Source organism: Lepisma saccharinum, chromosome 6 (genome assembly GCF_977018435.1).
Source record: "Lepisma saccharinum chromosome 6, izLepSacc3.1, whole genome shotgun sequence".
NCBI classification, from domain to species: Eukaryota; Metazoa; Arthropoda; class Insecta; order Zygentoma; family Lepismatidae; genus Lepisma; species Lepisma saccharinum.
The window spans coordinates 24,621,216-24,643,542 of record NC_139234.1 but is presented as its reverse complement, the minus strand read 5'-3'; the positions used below and the strand labels follow the sequence as shown (position 1 = coordinate 24,643,542).

Here is a 22,327-nt window from a genome sequence, read left to right as displayed (position 1 = left end):
AATTCTGGGATGCGACTATAGAATATGAGATGGCTACAGATGGGATGCCAAAGATAATAAAAATTCTCTCATATGAAATTAAAGTACGTTGAGAGGTGATCTCTCCACGAGAGGTCTCAGTTTCGTGTCCCGTCCTAGGCACAAATGTTCATTTGCGGGTGTCTCTTCAAGTTCATCTAATCATCATTCAACCTCGTCGCCACGATTAGCCTAATGATGAAGAAAGTTAAGAAAATAAAGAATTTCAAGTTACCATATCGTAAGGAATAATTTAACCGATCTTCAGATAAACGAAACTTGAAATGGGCTGAATACAGCAGAGAGCCCCTTCATATTTTCCACACCCGTGATTCCTGCGTAAACACCAGATGTCTCCACATGGACTGTCCCGGGAGTTGCTCTTGGAATTTTGCCCGTCTCACCTGGCTTCCGCGAAGCAGGGCTCTGTCCAGAATGTTTTTTTCCCAATTTTGATTTTGGAGGAAGAAGAACATCAAATGTAAGATATAATAATAAAAGGTGTAGTGAACCCATGGGTGTCGCGAGAGGAGGTTCACTGTCATCCAACTACCATAATAAATTATAATTTAAAGTATTAGTAGCTATTGTATATTAGTTAAACTAATGAATGTCATTTTAATGATGCAGTTTTAAAAAATATATTTATAATCATCATACATAGTAAAATATTCAAATTTAAATAAAGAAAGGTTGCGTCCCGTTTCTTTGTAAATTAACAGGCAGTGCGTTAAATTTTAACGGTAAAATATTGTAATTTTACGGTAACATCTGACAGTGTAGAAAAAAGTGAAATGTTTGGATTGACCAAATTTTTGCTGCTTCAGAGGTAACAATGATTCTTCACCAGCCCAAATTGTGTTAGTAATGTTGTCCAAATCGGAAGCATTTGTTTTGGATTGCCAAATAATTTCGTCAAAATTACCAAATTTTGTTTTCTCCATAATTACGGCAAATGCTGGTCCCTTACGCAGAAACTAGGGAACGCACATTACAGACATTTTCAGCAAACTTCAGCACCACATACATCCTCTACCTCCCGTGAGCACTGGGATCATCGAATTCTGATCTTTTGTGACGCAATTTCCGCTTCAACGAGCCTCTCTTTAATGCCCGCCAAGTCTGAAGCTCAGGAGAAATCCAAAGGAGCAACTTTATGCCCTTCTTTAACCCCCTCTTTTCCCCCACCCCTTCATCCAGGGGTGATGGGCGCTACGTAGAAGTAAAAATCGAAGATCCTTGCTGCAAAACGCACTGACAGCCATACACATGCAAGTATCATCCTCCTGTTTACTGTAAAAATGTTGACTGGATGAATAACGGTCTCAGACCGTCAATTTCCGCTACCGTACACTCAGAGAACTAAATGCATCATATCGATTGATGCACCTGAATGCATCGATTGATGCACTAAAGTGTGTTTCATGGCTTCATCAAAGAATCAGATTCACATTTGATGCATTTGGGTGTATTTTTGTATGTCGTGAAGGAAACACCAAAGTGCATCATTTGATTCCAGTGAGGATTCCTTTCAGTCGAGATGCACTTCAATGCATCAGTTGATGTTCCTTGATGCATCTTCCTGCATCTTTTTGGATGTTGCACTTAAACTAATTCGAATTCAATTCGAATTCGAAAGAAGTTACTGAAATCCCCCTCCCACTGGATTTTTTAAAGATACCACGCCGCTTGCGTGTATGCACCCCCAGCACATCTGCGAACGAATGTCCCTCACTCTTCAGCGCATCTTTCTTCTGCATCATCCCTTTAAAATTCTGTCTTCACATACACTGGATGGACATATCTCCGAGCTTCCCCAAAATTCAATTAATTTTTCGATAAATTTCTTTTTTCCCTTCCCTTCTCAGTCCTCCTCGTGTGTATATAGTCCAGAGGTTCCCTACATTTTTAGTGTCCTCCCCCTATGCAATTTCACATATGACCGGACATGAATTGTCGAACACGCTTAACTGACTCCATTGAAAATTTGGTACAACCCAACTTGTCCTTCTCAAATGCCCCTTCCCCTCCTATCCGTCCTCCCTTTCCCTCTCTCACTCTCTCCCTCCCGTCAATTTTTTGGAGTCTGGCGCACACCATCCCACGCCCGAAAAAAAAAGTATATTACGCTTCGAACCCTGTGTTTGTCGTGGCAATACTTGCCCAACCACCCAGTTAAGTTGCTCGGGCACGGTGAACCAAAAAAAGAAAAAAAACTCTCCATATAACAACCCCCTATGCATCCACCTTCTGTGCGGTTTGCTGTCATCACCTCTTTCGAATGCGCACCCCCTTTCGAACTCCACTTCCACCCCCCAGCTCCCCGATGCCGCAATCTTCTGCGAAATCCTCCCCTATTTTTACCACAATTCATTTGGGAGCACTCAGTGTGCGAATAAGGCTCATCTGCCTTCACCAGAATTCCCCCCTGCCCCCCCTGCCCCCCCCTTCTCGTGGTCTCGTTCCTTCTCTCTCCGGCCATCAGCTCTTGCAGAAACCTCGCTTGAATGTTGACAAGCCAGACACAAAGTGTTCTGAGCGCGGACTCGTCATGTTCCCTGTGCTAATAGGATGCTTGTTTTCTCTTAAAATTCATAAAGGGAATTTGCCGGATACCGAGCGGTCTCCCTGACTGCGGAGAATCCGAATGGACATTCCGGAAAGTGACCGCTTTGAAAAACTCATTTGCCGCGCTTTAATTCCGACGTTTCCCTGCAAAACTGGTCGTCGAGAAGGAGTTTCACGTGCAGAATGGAATCCCCACTTCTATCATGCCTGTACGTTACGTGGACGTTTATTTCAGTTCTGTCAAAATTCTCGCTAGTTAGAAGCAAGAGAACCGTGAGTTCTAGACTCTAGAGCAGTGTTTTCCAACCAGAGGTGCCGCGAGATACGTAATGTACGGATAAACGAAAAAAAAAAATATAATATTAGAAAGATGAGTTCATTCATCTTTGCGCTGATTCCACACTCAAAGTTAGTTCATCAAAAGTGAGGCATCGTTGGCTTTCTTTTGGTTTGGACTAGCAGAGCAGTATATTAACTTAGTGAAGAAAACAACAAGAGTGAGGCATCGGTGGCTTTCTTTTGGCTTGGACTAGCAGAGGAATATATTAACTTAGTGAAGAAAACAACAAGAGTGAGGCATCGGTGGCTTTCTTTTGGTTTGGACTAGCAGAGGAGTATATTAACTTAGTGAAGAAAACAACAAGAGTGAGGCTTCGGTGGCTTTCTTTTTGCTTGTACTAGCAGAGGAGTATATTAACTTAGTGAAGAAAACAACAAGAGTGAGGCATCGGTGGCTTTCTTTTGGCTTGGACTAGCAGAGGAGTATATTAACTTAGTGAAGAAAACAAGAGTGAGGCATCGGTGGCTTTCTCTTGGCTTGGACTAGCAGAGGAGTATATTAACTTAGTGAAGAAAACAACAAGAGTGAGGCATCGGTGGCTTTCTTTTGGCTTGGACTAGCAGATGAGTATATTAACTTAGTGAAGAAAACAACAAGAATGAGGCATCAGTGGCTTTCTTTTGGTTTGGACTAGCAGAGGAGTATATTAACTTAGTGAAGAACAACAAGAGTGAGGCATCGGTGGCTTTCTTTTGGTTTGGACTAGCAGAGGAGTATATTAACTTAGTGAAGAAAACAACAAGAGTGAGGCATCGGTGGCTTTCTTTTGGTTTGGACTAGCAGAGGAGTATATTAACTTAGTGAAGAAAACAACAAGAGTGAGGCATCGGTGGCTTTCTTTTGACTTGGACTAGCAGAGGAGTATATTAACTTAGTGAAGAAAACAACAAGAATGAGGCATCGGTGGCTTTCTTTTGGCTTGGACTAGCAGAGGAGTATATTAACTTAGTGAAGAAAACAACAAGAGTGAGGCATTGATGGCTTTCTTTTGGCTTGGACTAGCAGAAGAGTATATTAACTTAGTGAAGTAAACAACAAGAGTGAGGCATCGGTGGCTTTCTTTTGGTTTGGACTAGCAGAGGAGTATATTAACTTAGTGAAGAAAACAACAAGAGTGAGGCATCGGTGGCTTTCTTTTGGTTTGGATTAGCAGAGGAGTATATTAACTTAGTGAAAAAACAACAAGAGTGAGGCATCGGTGGCTTTCTTTTGGCGTGGACTAGCAGAGGAGTATATTAACTTAGTGAAGAAAACAACAAGAGTGAGGCATCGGTGGCTTTCTTTTGGCTTGGACTAGCAGAGGAGTATATTAACTTAGTGAAGAAAACAATCGACATACTTTTTCCCTTTTGGACTTCATATTTGTCCGAGCAAGCCTTCTCTGCTATGGCGAAAATAAAATCCGGTACTTTAGTATTATACCGACTACTTGTTTTCTGGGGAAGCAATGGAAACACTTATGAACATAATAGGAACACTGTATTTGATTAGGTTAGGTTAGGTACTTATCATAATGAATGTCGAAGACACAATTACACAAAGCAATAAATCACTTGAGTAATGCAATGAGGTAATATTAAGGTACCTAAAACCCAAAGCAAGAAATAGAGTGTGTTACCTTGAGGTGTTTCGTTGTCAACTGTAAGGCCTCATATAAAACATTTGCGCTCCAAGTTTCAATCGCAAGTCTTACATTAATAAAATAAAATTATTTTGAGTGTTTTCCATTGCAGTAAACTCTATTCTATTCTGATGTCTCTTCCTCATATTATCTTTCAATAAATAAGTAACATTAGTACTGGAGTAGGTATTTATTTGATAATAAATTTAACTTGCTTCTGATAACATATTCTACTTCGATTTAAGAGAAACTCAATATGCTGACCAAGGCAGAAATTTATTTTATTATAAAACATAAACTAAACGTAACGTTTCAAACTTCTAGCAAGGCCTTCTTCAGATTCTGCACTAAGTACAAATGTAACAAGGTACAAAACAGGACGATATATATACACAAAAATTACTCCCCTACAGACTATTATAAAGTTGTTCTGGATCATTCTAGCAGGTGGCGGCTTTCCCTTGTCAACTGTTGTACTTTATTCAGAAACTACATCCGCTCGATGACAGATGTGACATTGCATTAATGCATTTGAGTTGAAACAGTCAAATTGTTTCAAGAAACGATGGACTAAACCTATAAAATTTACAAGTTTTGATTGATTTGCTTTATTTTACTTCGCTCTTTGCGCCACTTTTGGCAAATTTGCGAAGATGGGGATGAGTGATGATATGGTGAATGGACACTCACAAACATCCATGCCCAGGCCAGGATTCGAACCAGCGACCCCAGGCGTCGTAGCGCGATGTGTTAACCACTACGCCACGGGGGCCGGCTTACAAGTTTTGAAAATACACTTAGCGAGATAAGTGGACAGTAGATTGTTTTAAAACTCTCATGTGTCGTGTTAGTTGCACCAGCACAGTAAGAAGTAGAGCACTTCTTGTGGAAAATATCTCCGATAGAAACAAAATGGCGGCCGTTTTCATTTTTCAAAATGGCAAATTTGTAAACCAACACGTCTTGGTTATCGTTAAGATACCTATGTTCTACGGTATTCCACTAGAAATGCTGTACAATTTTGATCCTTTCATTATTTTTTTTTACATAAAGCGAAACACAACCCGTCGTCCTTGCATTACATTTACATGTTTGTTCATCGGGTGATAGAAAATGTCGAAATTAATAATCCGAAATAAAATGTTGAAATTGATGAATGAGCAAATGTAAATAGGAGGTAACTGTCTAGACTCTAAACTCTAGAGGAATATCAGTATCAGAAATTAGCATTTATATCAATGACTACATAGTATTTGTTGAGTACTATATCAGTTGATATAAAAATTAGTATTTGGAGGAACAACAGGTGTGTTCATTAGTCTATTTATGCAGATTTTCGAAAAACACAACCCAGTGACGGCGATTGGGTTCCAAAACTAAGGGGGTAGCAAGGTGTCCAAACTGTGGGGACAAAGACAGTTTACTTTCCCTCATATATAAAGTTGTTGTTGTTGTTGCTTTATAGTGGCTCACACCGCTTATTCTTTGCGGTTTCTAGCCATCGGTACTGCTTTCTTTGATCATACTTCTCCGTGTCTTCTTCCTCGTCGTTCCTTATGACACTTTCACGATACATTTGCACTTTCACTCGTAATATACACTATGGGAGGGTATCCTGGAGGGTATGTTACACTGTGAATTTCCTTGTTGTTTTTGTTTACATAGGAATGTTGTGTTTCCGTGCGAAGGTATACAGCGTCCACATGATAGGTGTTCGACGTTGACTTATCAGGGTTGGGATCGACACCGGAAATGGAACAGCTAGTCGAAGTAGGGTGTTATATAATGTTCCCCGATGAACTTGTCGTAAGGGACATTGGAGAAACAGATGCGTTAGTGTTTGGCTGGGTTCTCCGCATTGACAGGAAGTTGTAGGTACCGCGTGTATTCCTGCCAAATGTTGATTCACGGGAACGTGATCCGTACGCAGTCTCAAGGTGAACACAATCCCTGCCTCGAGGTAGCTTCATAGATTGATACCAAGGTTGTTGTTTTTGCCGATTTGCGCGTTCCACTTGTAAATGCTTGTGTTTTGGACTTTGTGTGCACACCATTCATCCAATTCTTGTATTTTCATTTTTACTCGAGGGAGTAAGTCTGTGTAAGGTAATCGTAATGGGGTTTCGTGTTCGTGTGTTCTACCTTTCTTTGCGTATATGTCTACTAAGTCTTGGGATCTGTTTTGGTTGGTATGTGCCTTCATGTTTTGGAAGTCGTAACAGTGCGATTTGAATTAGATAAAGAAGAATCGTAAGTTTGAAGGCTGCAGTGTCTGTTTGCGATAACGTTTGAAGCACGCTCAGTGCTCGTATATAAGGTTTAGTCTAGTACGGGGGGCAAAAGTGGCAAAAAGTGGAGGGGCAACTGCCCCCCTCACCTGCCCCTTAATCGCCGCCACTTAATGAACGTACAGCGCGCCATCTATTGAGTATTTTTGTTAATGGTTCAAATATTTTCATGTTTCTAGATCCAACTTCCCGCTTAGGGGTTGAATTTAGGAAAACCACTTCTGGAATACTTCATAAGAGGAAGGGAGATTTCTAGGTCCAGGGTTTAAGCTGTACGTTAAAGATGATCATGTAATTGTGGAAAGTGTTGAAGATGATCATATAATTGTAGAGAGGGTTGAAGATAATCATATAATTGTGGAGAGGGTTGAAGATAATCATATAATTGTGGAGAGGGTTGAATATGATCATATAATTGTAAAAGGAGTTGAAGATAATGATGTAATTGTGGAAAGGATTGAAGATGACCATATAACTGTATAAAGTGTTGAAGATGATCATATAATTGTGGAAAGGGTTGAAGATGATCATATAATTGTGGAAAGGGTTGAAGATGATCAAATTATAATTGTGTAAAGAGTTGAAGATGATCATATTATAATTGTGGAAAGGGTTGAAAATGATCATATAATTGTTGAAAGAGTTGGATGATCACATAATTGTAAAAGTGTTGAAGATGATCATATAACTGTGGAAAGTGTTGAAGATGATCATATAATTGTGGAAAGGGTTGAAGATGATCATAATATTGTTGAATGAGTTGAAGATGATCATATTGTAATTGTGGAAAAAGTTGAAGATGATCATTGTATAGGAATGTTTCAATTATTCTTGTTTTCATGTACTGTTTTCGACGATGTGGGTTTATTATTTTGTTATCAGTAGATTGTGGAAGGAGGAACATGGCACCAATCGCGGTGCTAATTGTGCAGCTGGGCAATACAAAGGACAATCGCCGACTAACGTACTCTTTAGCATTTGTTTTCAGTTAGTTTTCCTTTTCAGTACTTTACAGCAGGTAGAATATAAGTATCCTAAAGAACAAGAGGGTGCTTTTTATCATTGTGTTTTCTTGTGTGAATCAACGCAACCCACTGCAATCATATAATTGTGGAAAGGGTTGAAGATGATCATAAAATTGTGAAAAGGGTTTGTTTCACCATCTTATACTATATACTTTGTATCAAATATCACTTCATGAAAGTTTCAGTTTTACCTCAGAAGTGCAGTATTTCCATAATTTTGAGGTGGTACCGATGCAACTATGTGAACAGTACGATAGTGAATTTTTCCTTTCTCCGTCCCCTGATTTGACGCTGTCATGTATTTACAGTCGTGTCCCACCCTCGACATTGCAGATCTCAAATTAGAGAGCGCGCCAAAGCCGGTTATCTCATCTGATGCTAATGTGGTGCGAGGGATCTCGCAATCCTTCCAGCATGTATAAAAAGAGAAAGACAATGCGTACAACCTAACACGGACGCCACACACAACACACACGCACAATGCGTGCAGATCCAAAGCCCATGATTCCATTTTCCGCAACCCCCTTTAACTAAGTATGCAAGTAAACCTTGCTCGCTCAGCCGCCCCGATATTTTCCCGTTGTGATTATGTCGATATTCTTCCGGGGTAACGAAGCGGAAGCCACCCCTTCCGCGGATATAGCCCACTTTAGCATCCCTTTTTCATCCCTTTGCCTTCGTCTCCAACCCTCTCTCTTTCGAGCCCTTATATATGCAACTTTTCCACCTAAACAGTGGGTTGGCCCATCTGCATTGCTTCCCATAAGTCCGTGTTCATGAAGAGAAGCGAGAAGTTTATTTCTTCTCTGACCGTTTCTCGTAGACACGCTTCGCGGTTTAGGGGTTAGAGTGCCGGTACGTTATGAATTTCAATGATCAAATGATATGAATTGTGACGAGCACAAATGTTACAGTGTTGATTTATGATGTGTGTTGATGACTTTAGAATGTGAAGTTATGAACGTGCATGTCAAAAAACAACTGACAATCGAAAAATAAACAGTTAGTCAAGAGGTACATATATATAAATTAAGCACGTATCTAGAAATATGTTTCGAGGTGGGGGGGGGGGCGAACCAAGTGTCTCAGGATAATAATAACAATGTTTAAATTAAAATAATTATATTAAATAAAATTAATACTAATTACAATACATAAATTAATATTATATTATTACACGAATAGGTAAAAAGACTGTATAACAATAGAGATATAACAGCGCATATTCATTACGTAGCTTAAGATCGGAATAATTTACATAAAAACAAGTGCCCTGGCAATGAAATTAATGTCAAATAGATGAATAATTTAACGAATAACAAAAATTATGTTACATGCAGTTGGAGAAAAGTAAGTTTCTGATTAATAGTTTATGCATATTGAGTAGTAGTGTACATAAATCTTTTTTGTAATGTCATTCAAAGTCGTATGATCCCAATATAATCCTTGTCTTCCAATAAGTTCAGAGGAAATTATACAACAAATGCTAAGCGAGTATATTTTCATTATATTTAATTTCCGTACTTATTAAGTCAATCTGGTAGGGGGGTCCGAACCCCCTAAATACGTTCTTCCTCCCCTTCAAAGTCGTATGATTCCAATATAATCCTTATCTTCCAATAAGTTTAGAGGAAATTATACTACAAAGTCTAAAATAATATATTTTTTCATTATTTAATTTTAGTACTTGATAACTCTTTCGGAGGGGGTACGAACCCCCTGGATCCCTCCTATATCCTTGGTATAAATGTTGGTGGTGAATACAGTAATACTAATATTGAAATCTAGTTTTATATTCAAGTTTTTTGTACATATGAACTTTTTTGTGTACTTTTTGTACATACGAACTTCATCCTTCATTTTCTGTCGCATATCAAGGATGCTATCCAAATTTTTTGGTGTTTACGTTGATGATAGTGTATAACAGAGACATTTGAAATGTTTTCCGCCGAACTTTGGGGTGGAGTGGTTATCACAGCGCGCTACAACGCCGGGGTCCAGGGTTCGAATCCCGGCCTGGGCATGGATGATTGTGAGTGTCCATTCATCAATTTCATCAAATCATCACTCATCGCCATCTTCGCAAATTAGTCAAAATTGGCACTAGCGAAGTAAAATAAAGTAAAGCAATCAATCAATTAATTAGGCGAAATGAGGTAATGGGCGAAACGGGAAAACGTTTCGCTTAAAATGGCTGTTGCATCACACATTACTGATAAGCCATTATGCGAAGCGGTAAACGCGGTCTCCGACTTCTTATCGAAAAGGGGAAGGGAGTGAAGAATAGGGAACAGAAAAAAAAACACTCATTACCAGACTCTCGAGAAAAGTCATCTATTCACTTGATGAACTTAATGCATTCAATTTTGAGTTCTTTGCTTGCGAACGACACAATGGCCCTTGACCTAAGCAATTTTTTTAGTGTGTAAAAAAAAAAGAGGGGGAAAGAAAAACAGCTCTTTCGTTGGTTCGAGGGCCACGACATAACTTTCGTGCTTACGTAGTCAGTGTGTGTGTGTGCTCGCTGCTGTTCAGAAGCTAAGATCTGTAAAGCAGTGAGGGTAGGGGGGAAAGGGGAGGGGCAGTGTTTAAGTTAGCAAAATACAATGGGAAAGGGCTCATGCGAATACCGTTGGAGGATGGATTGAAGGACGTGAGCTAATATTTGGATGACATTCCAAGCAGAGAATGGAAGAAGGCGCACCGGGGGAAGAGATATGTTCGCAAACAAAACTATAGTGTATAGTGCCAAGTTCCATAAAAAGGAGACGAGGATTCTCATAAGCGTGGTTGTTGATTGCTGGGAAGAAGAGGGGCAAATTCTGAGTGGAGGATGCGTAATTGTGCGTCTTTAAACTTAACGAATTGGACGAACTAAGCGATAGAATTTAGTTTAGGCACCTAACTCGCTTGCAGCACCATTTTTCGCGACTATGTAATTCTTATACTTAAAAATACAGACTTGTCTTGAGGATTTGTGAAGAAAGACCGTGCATAGCGGTATGAGAAGGGAAGAGAGTGTGTTGGATTAGCACGATGCTGCCCAGTTCTCGAAGTGAAGGGCAAGGGAAACGAGGAGGAAGATGTTTAAGAAAATTTTCCTAAAGCATCCCCCAAGCTAGAATAATTTACATAAGCATCCTTAGGAAAATATTTGGGCCTAAAAGGGATGAGGAGACAGGTGAGTGGAGAAGGTTACATAATTTAGAACTACATAATTTGTATTAATGTCCAGATATTATTAGAATAATTAAATCAAGAAGACTTAGGTGGGCAGGCCATGTGGCACCAATGGGAGGGGAAAGAGGAGTTTACAGGATTCTTGTTGGGAAACCTGATGGTAAGAGACCTGTAGGAAGGCCAAGACGAAGATGGAGGGACAACGTTGAGATAGACCTAAAGGAAATCGGTAGGGATTGAAAAGAGTATATAGATCTTGCTCAAGATAGGGACAGGTGGAAGGTCTGTGTTGCTACAGCCATGAAACGTCGGGTTTAAGAAGTCTAGAGAGTCAGTTAGTTATCACCCACACACTACATTATCTCCATGTTGATCCATACAAGCATCTTCCCACTTGTTCCTAAACTCGACCAGGAATATCCCCAGCAATATGAACGCTAAAACACTCACTCTTAAGTAAAGAAAAAACCCGTTGAACAATTTCGTCGACGACAAATAAAATTACAGTTTCCAAAAATCTATTCGCGGGCTCGCTCATCAATTCATCTAGGAATTACATTTCTTGACGTGATGAAACTTAATACATTTTTTTTAAACACACACGAAACGCTCTTGTTCACAAAACACAAGCATAAAGGCTGTTTTGACAGCAGAACCGAAGTCTAAAAGAAAGTTGTGTATAATTTCGCTACATGGAAGCGGGGCAAATTCTTTTCACAAGAACATCCATTCATCACTGTAACTCCTGTAAGTCCCCGCGGGATCTGATGTGAACTTTGTTGGGACGTGACGCACATGCTATTTGTAAGAACGTTCTGCAAAAATCTATCCCCAAAGATACCTGGAACTGGTTCAACGGAGTGGAAAGCACTTTTTTTTCCATCGGTCGTGAAATTTGATACTTCTTTCCTCCGGCAATGTTTTCCACCGCGCTTTGGATTCGAAGGTAACCAAATATTTCCACCGTTAAAAAAAGGAAGGAAGAAAAACATGCTCAAGATTGTTTGGATTCTAGCACGTGTCGTTATTCAAACACAATTTATGAAAAACTAGACGTGTTTCTGAAAGAGAAGCACAAAGGCTGATGGAATACAGTACTTTGTTGCGAGTTCGTTATTTGAAAATAGGGCCAGATTGACAAACTATATGTGTCTTATTCTATACAGGGTGTCTCATAAGTAATAACGCAAACTGACACAGGTGAAAGTACACGATAATAGAAGCAAAAAAGTCTCAGTAAACATGGGTCTGCAAACGAGTCGTTTTCGAGATAATCGCGAATGTGTGATTACAAGCCGCCACTGACTTCAATGTTTGTAAACGTCGTCCTAGTTACTAAAATGCTAATAATGTGTGCGAATGTGTGGCTACAAGCCGTCATTGATTGCATTTTGTAAACACCGAGTGCTTTACTCCGAGGTTTGCTCTTTGTTTACAAAACAGAAGATTTCCGAGACGTGGCGTTGTAATCAAACAGGATGGATACAATCAGTACAGAGGAGTGTACATGCTTGTGACCAATTCCGAAATGTACCGGAGGTGTTTGAAAGCATTTTACAAACTAGGACGACGTTTACACACAATGAAGTCAGTGGCGGCTTGTAATCACACATTCACGATTATATCGAAAACGGCTCGTTTGCAGACCCATGTTTACTGTGACTTTTTTGCTTCTATTATCGTGTACTTTCACCTGTGTCAGTTTGCGCTATTACTTCTGAGACACCCTGTATAATTTATGCCAACGTATGTGTGTCTCAAATTAATTGTTATGCAACAAACATAACGGTCTTGCAGGGAAGCGAATATTTCAGGATCTAGGTGTCCCATTTTTAATGCCGGTGAGTGTACATTCGGGTCATAATATTCGAGTATTTACGTTCTACATTTGTTGCTATTCTTCTTTCCAAGAAATGACTGTTCAACAGGACCAAATTGTTTTTGAATCATGCACATTTGTTACGAGTTGCCAAAGAATTTGTTCAAAATTTTCCAATTTAGTTAATGCTACTCATTTTTTTTTGTTTACAGTTTCAAAAAGATTAACCGAGACGTGTTTTGTTAAATCAGACACATCAGGTTTTTTTTTTGTTTTTTTACTGTGCACTGGGGATAATATCCCGTTTTCCTAGGGCTCGCAGCGTGGAAACCAGGTGTCCAAACAAAACAACGTTGTTGATGAAATTTTGTTTGCATTGCATTAATAGGCTCTATACTCTGTGAAACTCTGTGCTGTTACGCATAGTTTTATGCTGTTTACACGACATACCTCGAGACTCGAGAAGCGACGTGACTTGCTCCTTCTATTCGAGAAGAGAAGGAGACAGGAATTTGCATCTCGAGATGTAAATTCGTTAGTCTCGTCCCGTCCCGTCTCGATAACATGAAAATGCCGAGATCAAGAGATGGATTTAAGGCGAGGAGTGACAATTTCGCACCAGTTGGGCATTTATTTCAATATCTTCCAAATGGGCGATGCTACTGAGGAAAAAAAAACCGGTGTTGAATAGAGTAAGAATTTCTCCACATGTTGCAAGTGAAAGCGTTTTTTAAAGTTAATTATTAAGCTAGATACGATGTTTGAAAAACATGATGAGTAAGAATTTTCAGAAACCCATGTATTCTTTATGGGGAATCAACTTCAACTTCAAGTTAAGGCTAATCAAATGGAAGCTTCGACTTTTCCGCCTGTCAATTACTACTTCAGTCTGTCCTTTTTCCGTTGATATCTTTTTCTATACCATCGGAAGTTTGATATTCCCAAGAGAACAAATTAAATAATACTTCCATAAGACCAATGCATTTCTCCTTGCCTTCTACGACCATCCTGGCAGTGTTGCCAAACCTGATGCGCTTAAAAGAGCTGAATTACACCGTAAACCGAGTTAACTTTCAAGGAGCTAAATTTACGAAACTGGATAAATGGCCTCCTAGGGTAATTTTAGGTGTCAAATGAGTGGGGGTGTGGGTGGGGAAGGGGGTGCTGTTAATACCGTTAGCTTTAAAGTGATGGTAATTTATTCTTAGTTTTCACCGTCTAGATCTGGCGGCATCACCCATCTCAATAATTCACCGATGGTAGTATGAAATAGAAAATAAAGTATTCCCGGATAACAATATTACGTCCTCTTCACGTCAGCCAAGGCGCTATAAAGAAAAGTAGCTGGGGATGTAAGAGGGAGTGGGGCGACGCAGCAAATATAACAATATCACGTACAAAATGTATACTTATGGCAAAAGTTGTCTATGTAAGGCAGAGCTAGTGATGGCGCCATAGTGGAGCAGGATGATGTGCGCCCAAGCAGTGACGAATTAAGGAAGGTGCTATTGATGCCGCAGCATTAGGCCCATTCCAGAAATAGGCCCAGATGAAAACAGACGAGAATTTTCCGAAAGCTGAACAGTTTTCTCTTGCTATGTTAACCTGAAAATAAATCTTAGATTGAAATTTGGAGACCCAGTTTCCGAAGTCTAGACACAGCGTTACTTACGCGTATTATACAGTTGCTATTATTCCTTGCGCTGTGAAGTAACTATAACGTCGTTGTGTTTATTTTTCACCGAAGATTTCAAGCATCAGGCCCAATTTCGTCTTAATCTCAGCCAAACGAGTGCACGAAAGAACCAGACCTTGCTCAAAAAGAGCTAAGTTGGCAACAGTGCTTCAGCCGCCGCAGAGAGGACGGCAACGCGGAAATTCTTCCCTTGATCACTAGACAAGCACATGGTCTTGCGAAACCTTAGGGTTGTTTATTGTCCTGTATATAGTATTATATACTCAATTTCGTTCATTGTTCTCTGCCTTAATAGGCATGTATCATGTATGTAATATATTTTATATCCATCTTGCCGCCCAATGAATTTGAGGTTGACGCTGCTATCTAGTGGTATCGTTAGATATTCGTTCCTGTGGGCTTATCTTGGGTGGTAATGGCTTCAAGACTATCTTCTCCTCTTTCCCCTTATATTTCTTCTCGTGTTACCTTTCTTTCTCGGGGCCTTCTCTTGGTGTACTGATAAAGGTATCGCCTTGTCATGAAAATATCCAAGGTTTCATTCATATACGCATTACGCAATGGTTCAGATTCTACTTTAAACTGTAGGTCAAGTTCCGATAAGCTTTAAAACAAAGAGCTCTGACCCTTTCTTTCGTTTCATTTATTCCACCGTTTCCCTCGTTTTCTTCCATCTCTTTTTCCTTTCTTTCGTTCTTACTTCGTCTTTCTATCTCTTTCTTTCTCCCTGCTTATCTATCTCGTTCTTCCTTTCCCTGTCTCTTTCTTTCTTCATCTTTATTCCATCCTCTATTGTCGGCTCTTTCTTTCCTTCTCCATAATGTTTCTTCCTTCTCTCTCTGTATTTTTCTTCCTTTATTTGTTTCTCTATAAAGTTTGATCCTTCCTCTAATTCCATGCATCTTTCTTTTTCTATATCTTTATTCATTCCTCTCTTTCTTACTTTATTATTTTTCTGTCTCCCTCTTTCTTCTTTCTCTAATTCTGTCTTTTCTCTTTCTCTTCCATTCTCTCTTTCTTGCTTTCTCTCTTTCTCTCATTACTTCTTACTCCATCTTTCTTCCCTTCTCTATTTCTCTCTTGTTCTGCCTCTGTCCTCCTACTTCTCTCTCATTCTTTTTCTGTGGCTCTGTTTGTTCCTGTCTTTTTCTGTTTGCATTTCTTTCTATTTATTCCCGTTTATATTCTCTCTCACTTTCTTTATCGCTCTACGTGTGTGACAATTAGGTATTTATTCTGGAAACTTCCCATTGTGCTAATAGGGCGGCCTCCTGTATACATCAGATAAAAACACAATAAATGCGCAAACGAGCGATACAAGAAGCTGTACTCACACTGGGGATGTTGTCGTTGGTGCAGATGCCTTCGGAGAGCAGACGGTCTCTGATCTCCCAGGCGAAAATGGATGGACACTCTCGTTTGTAATCTGCTATCTTGTTGACCACGGGCTGCGTCGCCACCCGGGGCTTCGACCCTCCTATTGCCCTCGGCTTAATGGATCCAGTCTCGTAGTACCTAAAATGAGAACTGTGTTATGTTACCACCTGTCTTCAATGGGCTAAAGCTACTAAATTCAGTGGCGTATTTACGATTTCATTGCGGCTCCCCTCCGTTTCTCAGATTGCAAATTGTAAATTGTGAGTGCACATTGGAAGCTTACGTGGGGATTGTGCAACAAATTTACAACCTTGGGTAATTGAGGAGCTGGTGATGTGAACAGCACCACACTCTGGCCGCCTCTACACCGCCTGAGTTTCGGTCCCAGGTATTCCTCTGAGACTGGGTTAACCCCAGAGCCTCTTCATGCAGGATCAAGGGTTGAAAAAAAGAATCCCAACGTAAGGGGAGTGATCAGCAGCACGCTTCAGCTGCCATTACACTCTCAGGCTGGGTGAAGCCCAGGGACGTCCACGGGAGATTACTGGAAAAGTTCTCCTCGAGAATCAAACCCGAGTCTCACGCGTGGCAGTCAGACGCTCAGTCTAATGGACCAACACGGCTCTATCCAGTGATTGTAGTTATTTTTTTGTTTTAAGTTATTCAGAAACCTTTGTAAATACGCCACTGAACAGAACATCCAAAATACCAGTCAATATGTCAGTACACAAATCGAATTCTATGAGATGTTAGCATATTTTCATTTTTCAAACCAGGATGCTCCAAATGTGAAGAGAAGATAGTAAACAATGCAACTGTTTTTAGAGCACAAGTTGTTTACTCGATTCTTCGTCTATCGTTGTATCTATCCTTATTAAATGCATTGTTCAATCCTTTGTAGGCCCTAAAAGATCACAAGTGGATGTGTCAAATTTCCGAGTGAATGAAGATATGCTAACCACAAGAATTATATACACAATTGGTGTTTATGTGTGATCTCATATCTCTAACACACACACCAAACTTTGGGAACATTGCCTTGGAATACAAAATAAGTTAGAACTTTTAGGATTCTTTATGCCTTCAATTATAATAAACAGCTTTTTAAAGCTGTACATTGCAACGAGCCATGAAAGCTCATAGGGGTGTGTAGATAGGGGTTCTACACATTGATACGCACCCACTTATTGTATAATTTTAGGTGTTTAATATGTTTAAAATGTTAATTGTCTATTATGACGTAATTTGTGTTGTTCAATTGGGTAGTCTTTTATGGTTATGGACTAACCTGAAAACATTGGTTTGTGGGTTGTGAGGTGAGAGATATTATAAATGTTGCTGGAATAATGGAAGTGATTTTGGAAATGTGAATGTGGTAATTTGTGTAGTGAATAACAATTATGATCTAAATACACTTTTGTTTCTAATAAGGAGTTTAATTGTGAGTTCAAGTCTAATATATTAACATTAACTGACTTCTAATTATATTTTTGTGTGCGAGAGTTGGTAAGCTTTACGTAAGCATATCCTTATCTGTTTTCCCACAACCTGAGGGCTTCATGGTAGGCTGATAAGTCTCAGGCTCGCCGTTGAGGAATAAACGTAAGTAGTTCCATTGAGAATAATCCGGGGAACGTAGCAACATCATGTGAAGATGCTGTGATCAGAAAAAAGAAAATTACGGTCGCATTTAACCCTTCCCAGATTTACTCCAAGGTACCAATTTTTTTCAAGACTGGTTAAACCCTACAGCAGCCTTATGCAGGGACATGATCTGTAAATTTCCCATCTGAGATCACTTACCTCGGGAATCGAACCCAGGTCTACGTCGGCTGCACACACACACACACACACACAGGGCCTCCCCGTAACATTGTCGACTTGTTATCAAGGGATCCCTGGTTGGACATCCGGTGGAGGCATGTAGTGGTTCGGATCCCACTTTAAACTATAGGTCCAGTCCCAAGTAGCCTATCTGGGCATAAAGTGTACTTAAAAAAAAGCGCGCGCGCGCGGGTATTGAAAACCGCGCCACCTCATTGATCGATGGCTGAGTGGATTTCGCCATGAAAAATTCTGATGTCATTGTATGTGCCAATTCATTTTCGTTTAACCACCATTGATTTCCATAGGCTAAAATACCCGAAAAACCAGGAAAATTGAATACAATAATGGAAAGTGTATAACGTCATCTAATGACATTAGGTTTCAAGAGAAGGAAGGAGAGATAGAGAGAAGGAAAATACACATAAAAGAGAGTAGAGGAAAAGAGAAAGAAAAGAAGTAGAGGAGAAACAAATAGCCAGGCAGAGAAAGAAAGAAGATGGAGAGTTGAAGAGAGTAAGCGGAAGAGAGAGTTAGAGACAGAGAATGAGAGAAAGAAAAAAACGAAGGTGAGGCACAGAGACAGAGAGGGAGAGAGAGAGGGAGAGATTAAACTAGAGAGAACAGAATAGAGCAAAGGCAGTAAGAGAGATAGTCATCTCAAGACGGAGTAAGGAAGAAGAAGTAGTTTCTAATGCCAAGATAGAAATGCTGAAATATCTCAGGAATATACTGGAAAAGGGAAGAAGATACCTGAGTATTGAAACGCGGTGGAGGCACATAGTGGTTCGGGTTCTACTTTAGACTGTAGGTCCAGTACCGATTAGCTTATCTATGTATAAAGTGAACTTTAAACAAAAACGAAAAAAAAACAAGGCAAAGGAAGCAAGTGACACAGATAAAGGTAAGAAGGAAAACTAAATAAGCATATTTTTCTTATTCCAAGGAGAGTGAATAATCCCCCGTAAACCCTCCTTAGATTCTCCAAGCTGAAGCAAGGAAAAAGCTGAAATTAAGACTGAATTGAGGACTAAAAGTGGTAAACGTTGTAAGTGCCAAAAGCGAAAGTGTTAGGAAATCGCATCGTTCCGCACATCAGCCCGTAAGAACGTGCACACTAGTGACCTCTGTACACGCCCTTTGAACTACTTAGAGGGCTGCCAGCCACATTTCACGTTTACCACATTATAAAGCATGGCACATTTCACAGTTTAACGTGAAAAACGGTGTTTGAATTATTGTGGCACTTACAGCGTTTACCAATTTTAGTCTTCAATTATACCTGATCTAAGAAAAGGAGCAGCCGTTACAAACGTAAGCACCTTACCTTCCTAGTATCTTGGAGACGCACCCGTTGGAGACCTGGAGAATCCGGGAGATGTCGCAGGGTCGAGCCCCGGAGTGTGCCAACTCCACGATCTTCTGCCGTGTGCTGTCCGGCAGGGGTCGCCCGTTCACATACACCCCGCCAAGCTGGTTGATGCCACTGTGGCCTGCAACAATGGGAGAGAGCGACAATTAGACAACAGTATCTTATCATGTAGAGGGTATGTGATTAGCTTGCATAGAAATTGTTTGGGTGTAGCCAGGGAAACGTGCTGGTGGGCATGAGGTCTGCACCAGATGGGTGGAAATGGGCTTCTGCCCACCGAAATAACCCATACAAATAGCTTCCGTCAGAAAGTTTCAGAACCATTTAGAGTAGAGTCGTAGAGAACAGACGAACACGGAGGGGGAGAAAAAAGGGATACAGAAATGGAGGTGAGTAGAAGCGGATAGAAAATAGAGAAAGATAGCGACAGGAAAAGAGAGATAAACGGATTGAGGAACAGAGAATGAGATAAGGAACGAGAAACATAACAAGAAAAGAAATTGAAACATAGAAAGAGAAGCAAGGATAAAGATAGAGAAGAAAGAGAGAGTGAGAGTAGATAAATAAATAAAGAAAGAGAGACAGAAAAATAGTAAGTGGAGGTAAATAAAGACGAATACAGAAACAGAGAAATAATTAATGAGAGAGCAAGGAAAAATAGAGAAATAGAGAAACAGAGGAGATAAAGTAAGAGAGAGACAGAAAGAGGAAAAGAGAATGAAAGATAGAAAGAAAGAAAATATATAGATAGAGGAGGAAGGAAAGAAAAAGAGAGAAAGAAGTCAAGAAAGAGACCGAGAAACAGAGGAAGAAAGAGGAAATTAGATAAATGGAGGGAAATTGAAACGGATAGAGAAGGTATAAAGAGATCCAGAAACAGAAAAGGAAGATGAAAGATTGAGAGAAATGAAGGAGAAACAGGAACGGGGAGAAACAGAGAGAAAGAAGTAAAGAGAGACAGAAAAAGAAAAAGAGAAAGAAAGAAAGAAAAAAAGATAGAGAATGAAATTTAGGATGAAGGAAAGAGAGAATGAGACAAATTGAAACAAAAAGGAAAAGAAATCAGAGGAATAAAGAAAGAGACAGAGAGATGGAATGAGAAACAGAGCGAAGTAAGCTCCCTACATTACTTACAAAATTGCATTTTGAAAAATAAAAGTAAGTTGTCTCAAGCTTTAATAGTAGTACACGTACTTGCGGTTTTGGTTTTTATTGTTATCACACAATATGAATTTACCTGTATTAGGTAGGTCATAATACTAAATTTCAGAAGTCCTCTCCTGTACAATTTCATCAATTCGAACAATGTTCACACTTTGAGAATCACCGTAATAAAGAATAAGCCACTAGGGCACGGCCAACTTGCGACTAGCTCCCTCAGAAAGTTTAACAGTATTAAATGAAGGTAAAATATGTGTGTGTAGGGGGAAGGGGTCATTAAGTTAACAAAATATAGAATTTAGAAATAGACAAATTCTACAGTTTTTTCTCCACATCTCTTGTAGTATTAATTGACTGCTACTGACATCATCTCTTACAACATACTCCATACTACCTTTGATGATACGGATATTTATATCATACAAGGAAAATGCACTATATTCAATCGCACAACATTCAATCATAGTGCCTATCGTAAATTCCACCCCCAGATGAAGCAATAAAACCATTCGTTCCCAAAACTTGGGAGCTGTTGACCATTTATAGATGAGGAAGGAATGTGGATGACGACGTGAAAGTCGCAACAGGGGCAGGGAAGATACGGATAAAGATGCTCCTCTGTGAAAGAACTTTCAAAATTCTAGAGAATCGTCTAAATACTTGCAGCTACTTGCTCATAAACAGGATGAACTAATATAATAGCTGCAGTTCATGTTCTGTGAATTTATCCTTCACCAAGTTGTGAGCGATATAGTATCTGCTGTCTACATTTTCACTCTTCACTGCAAACAAATGAGGGGTCTAGTGAGAGAGGGAGCTATGCCACAAATCTTGAAAATTTTATTTTTTGCCATTTTCCGTCTTCTCCTACCATCTGTCATCTATCATGTGAACTACAACCATGTGGCATAGCTCCCGCTTGTTCTGCAGCAGATTTTCTGAGTTCTTGAATACGTCCTCATCAGCATTTTGAGTGAGAGAAGGAGCTATGCAACTTACTGATGGTGTCTGCAATAGGAGTGGCAGAGGTTGTGTCTCAGTATCCGGTGCTAGATTTAATATCAGCCCTGAAGTTAAAAGATCTCATGGCAATAATGCCTTATATTCCTCCAGTTCTTCATGGTGTTTACCAAAAACTAAAATCCACAGAAACAATGGACATTGAAGATCCTCCAGAAGACATATGAAGTTGTCTTTATGTAGATCATATGTAACCCTGTGAACATGATTTACACTCAGGCAAAAGTATTTAAGCCTTGTTCGAAGTATTTGATGTGCTAAATTGATTTTTTCACATGGGTATACTACAACAATATACCATACATGTTCATAATAAATGGTATTTATATTGAAATTCATATTTTTCCTTTTGAATAATTTACCTAACAATATGTTCAGCAAAAAAAAATACCCTTTGTTATACAAATTATGACTCAACGCAATGCTTTAGAAAACTCAATTTATTTCCATTTCTTGTCAAAGTGGCACTAGACCCCTCAAATTATACAAAATTGTTTTACCTAATTTCAAAGGGGCTTACTGGAGTGCCAAGCATCCCCTGGCTTCTGACTGGCTACGGGCTCGTCCCCCCTTTTCTTAAAAAAAAATTGTTTTTAATGTGGGCCTTATAGTTTAGTGCCGAATCCCCCTATAATATACCTCCACCTGAAACCTGTCCTTACCCGGGACCCTTTGAATACACGGCGAGATCGGGGAGAATAACTTTCAACGTGATTTAACAGCAGTGTTCAAAAAATTACTTTTTTAAAAGTAGCTGAGTTACTGTCACTAATTTTAAGTACTTGAACAGTAACTGTAAATTACTTGTATAGTTACTTTCTGCTGGATTCTTTTACAAACAAATTACACAGAATCCATGATCATAAAATTAATATATGAAGATGTTCCAAATGTATTACCAATCGAAGCCAGCTTCCTTGCCTATGGCGATTTCACGAAAATCCTTTCACCTTAGCATCCACACACACAATTGCAAACAGGGTTGCCAAATTTAGATATTGCACCACTTTTCAAGTTA

The 22,327-nt window shown here is 39.6% G+C and overlaps 1 protein-coding gene across 1 annotated transcript in view; it reads right to left on the bottom strand.

The window, feature by feature from the left end:
* toy (paired box 6 protein twin of eyeless) overlaps positions 1–22,327 on the bottom strand; it is a 140,586-nt gene that overhangs the window by 88,688 nt on the left and 29,571 nt on the right. The window contains exons 2-3 of the mRNA XM_083124604.1: positions 19,084–19,249; positions 15,890–16,070 (exon numbers count right to left, since the gene is read on the bottom strand). Of these exons, the coding sequence (XP_082980730.1) occupies positions 15,890–16,070; positions 19,084–19,249 (347 nt within the window). The remainder of the gene's footprint in view (positions 1–15,889; positions 16,071–19,083; positions 19,250–22,327) is intronic.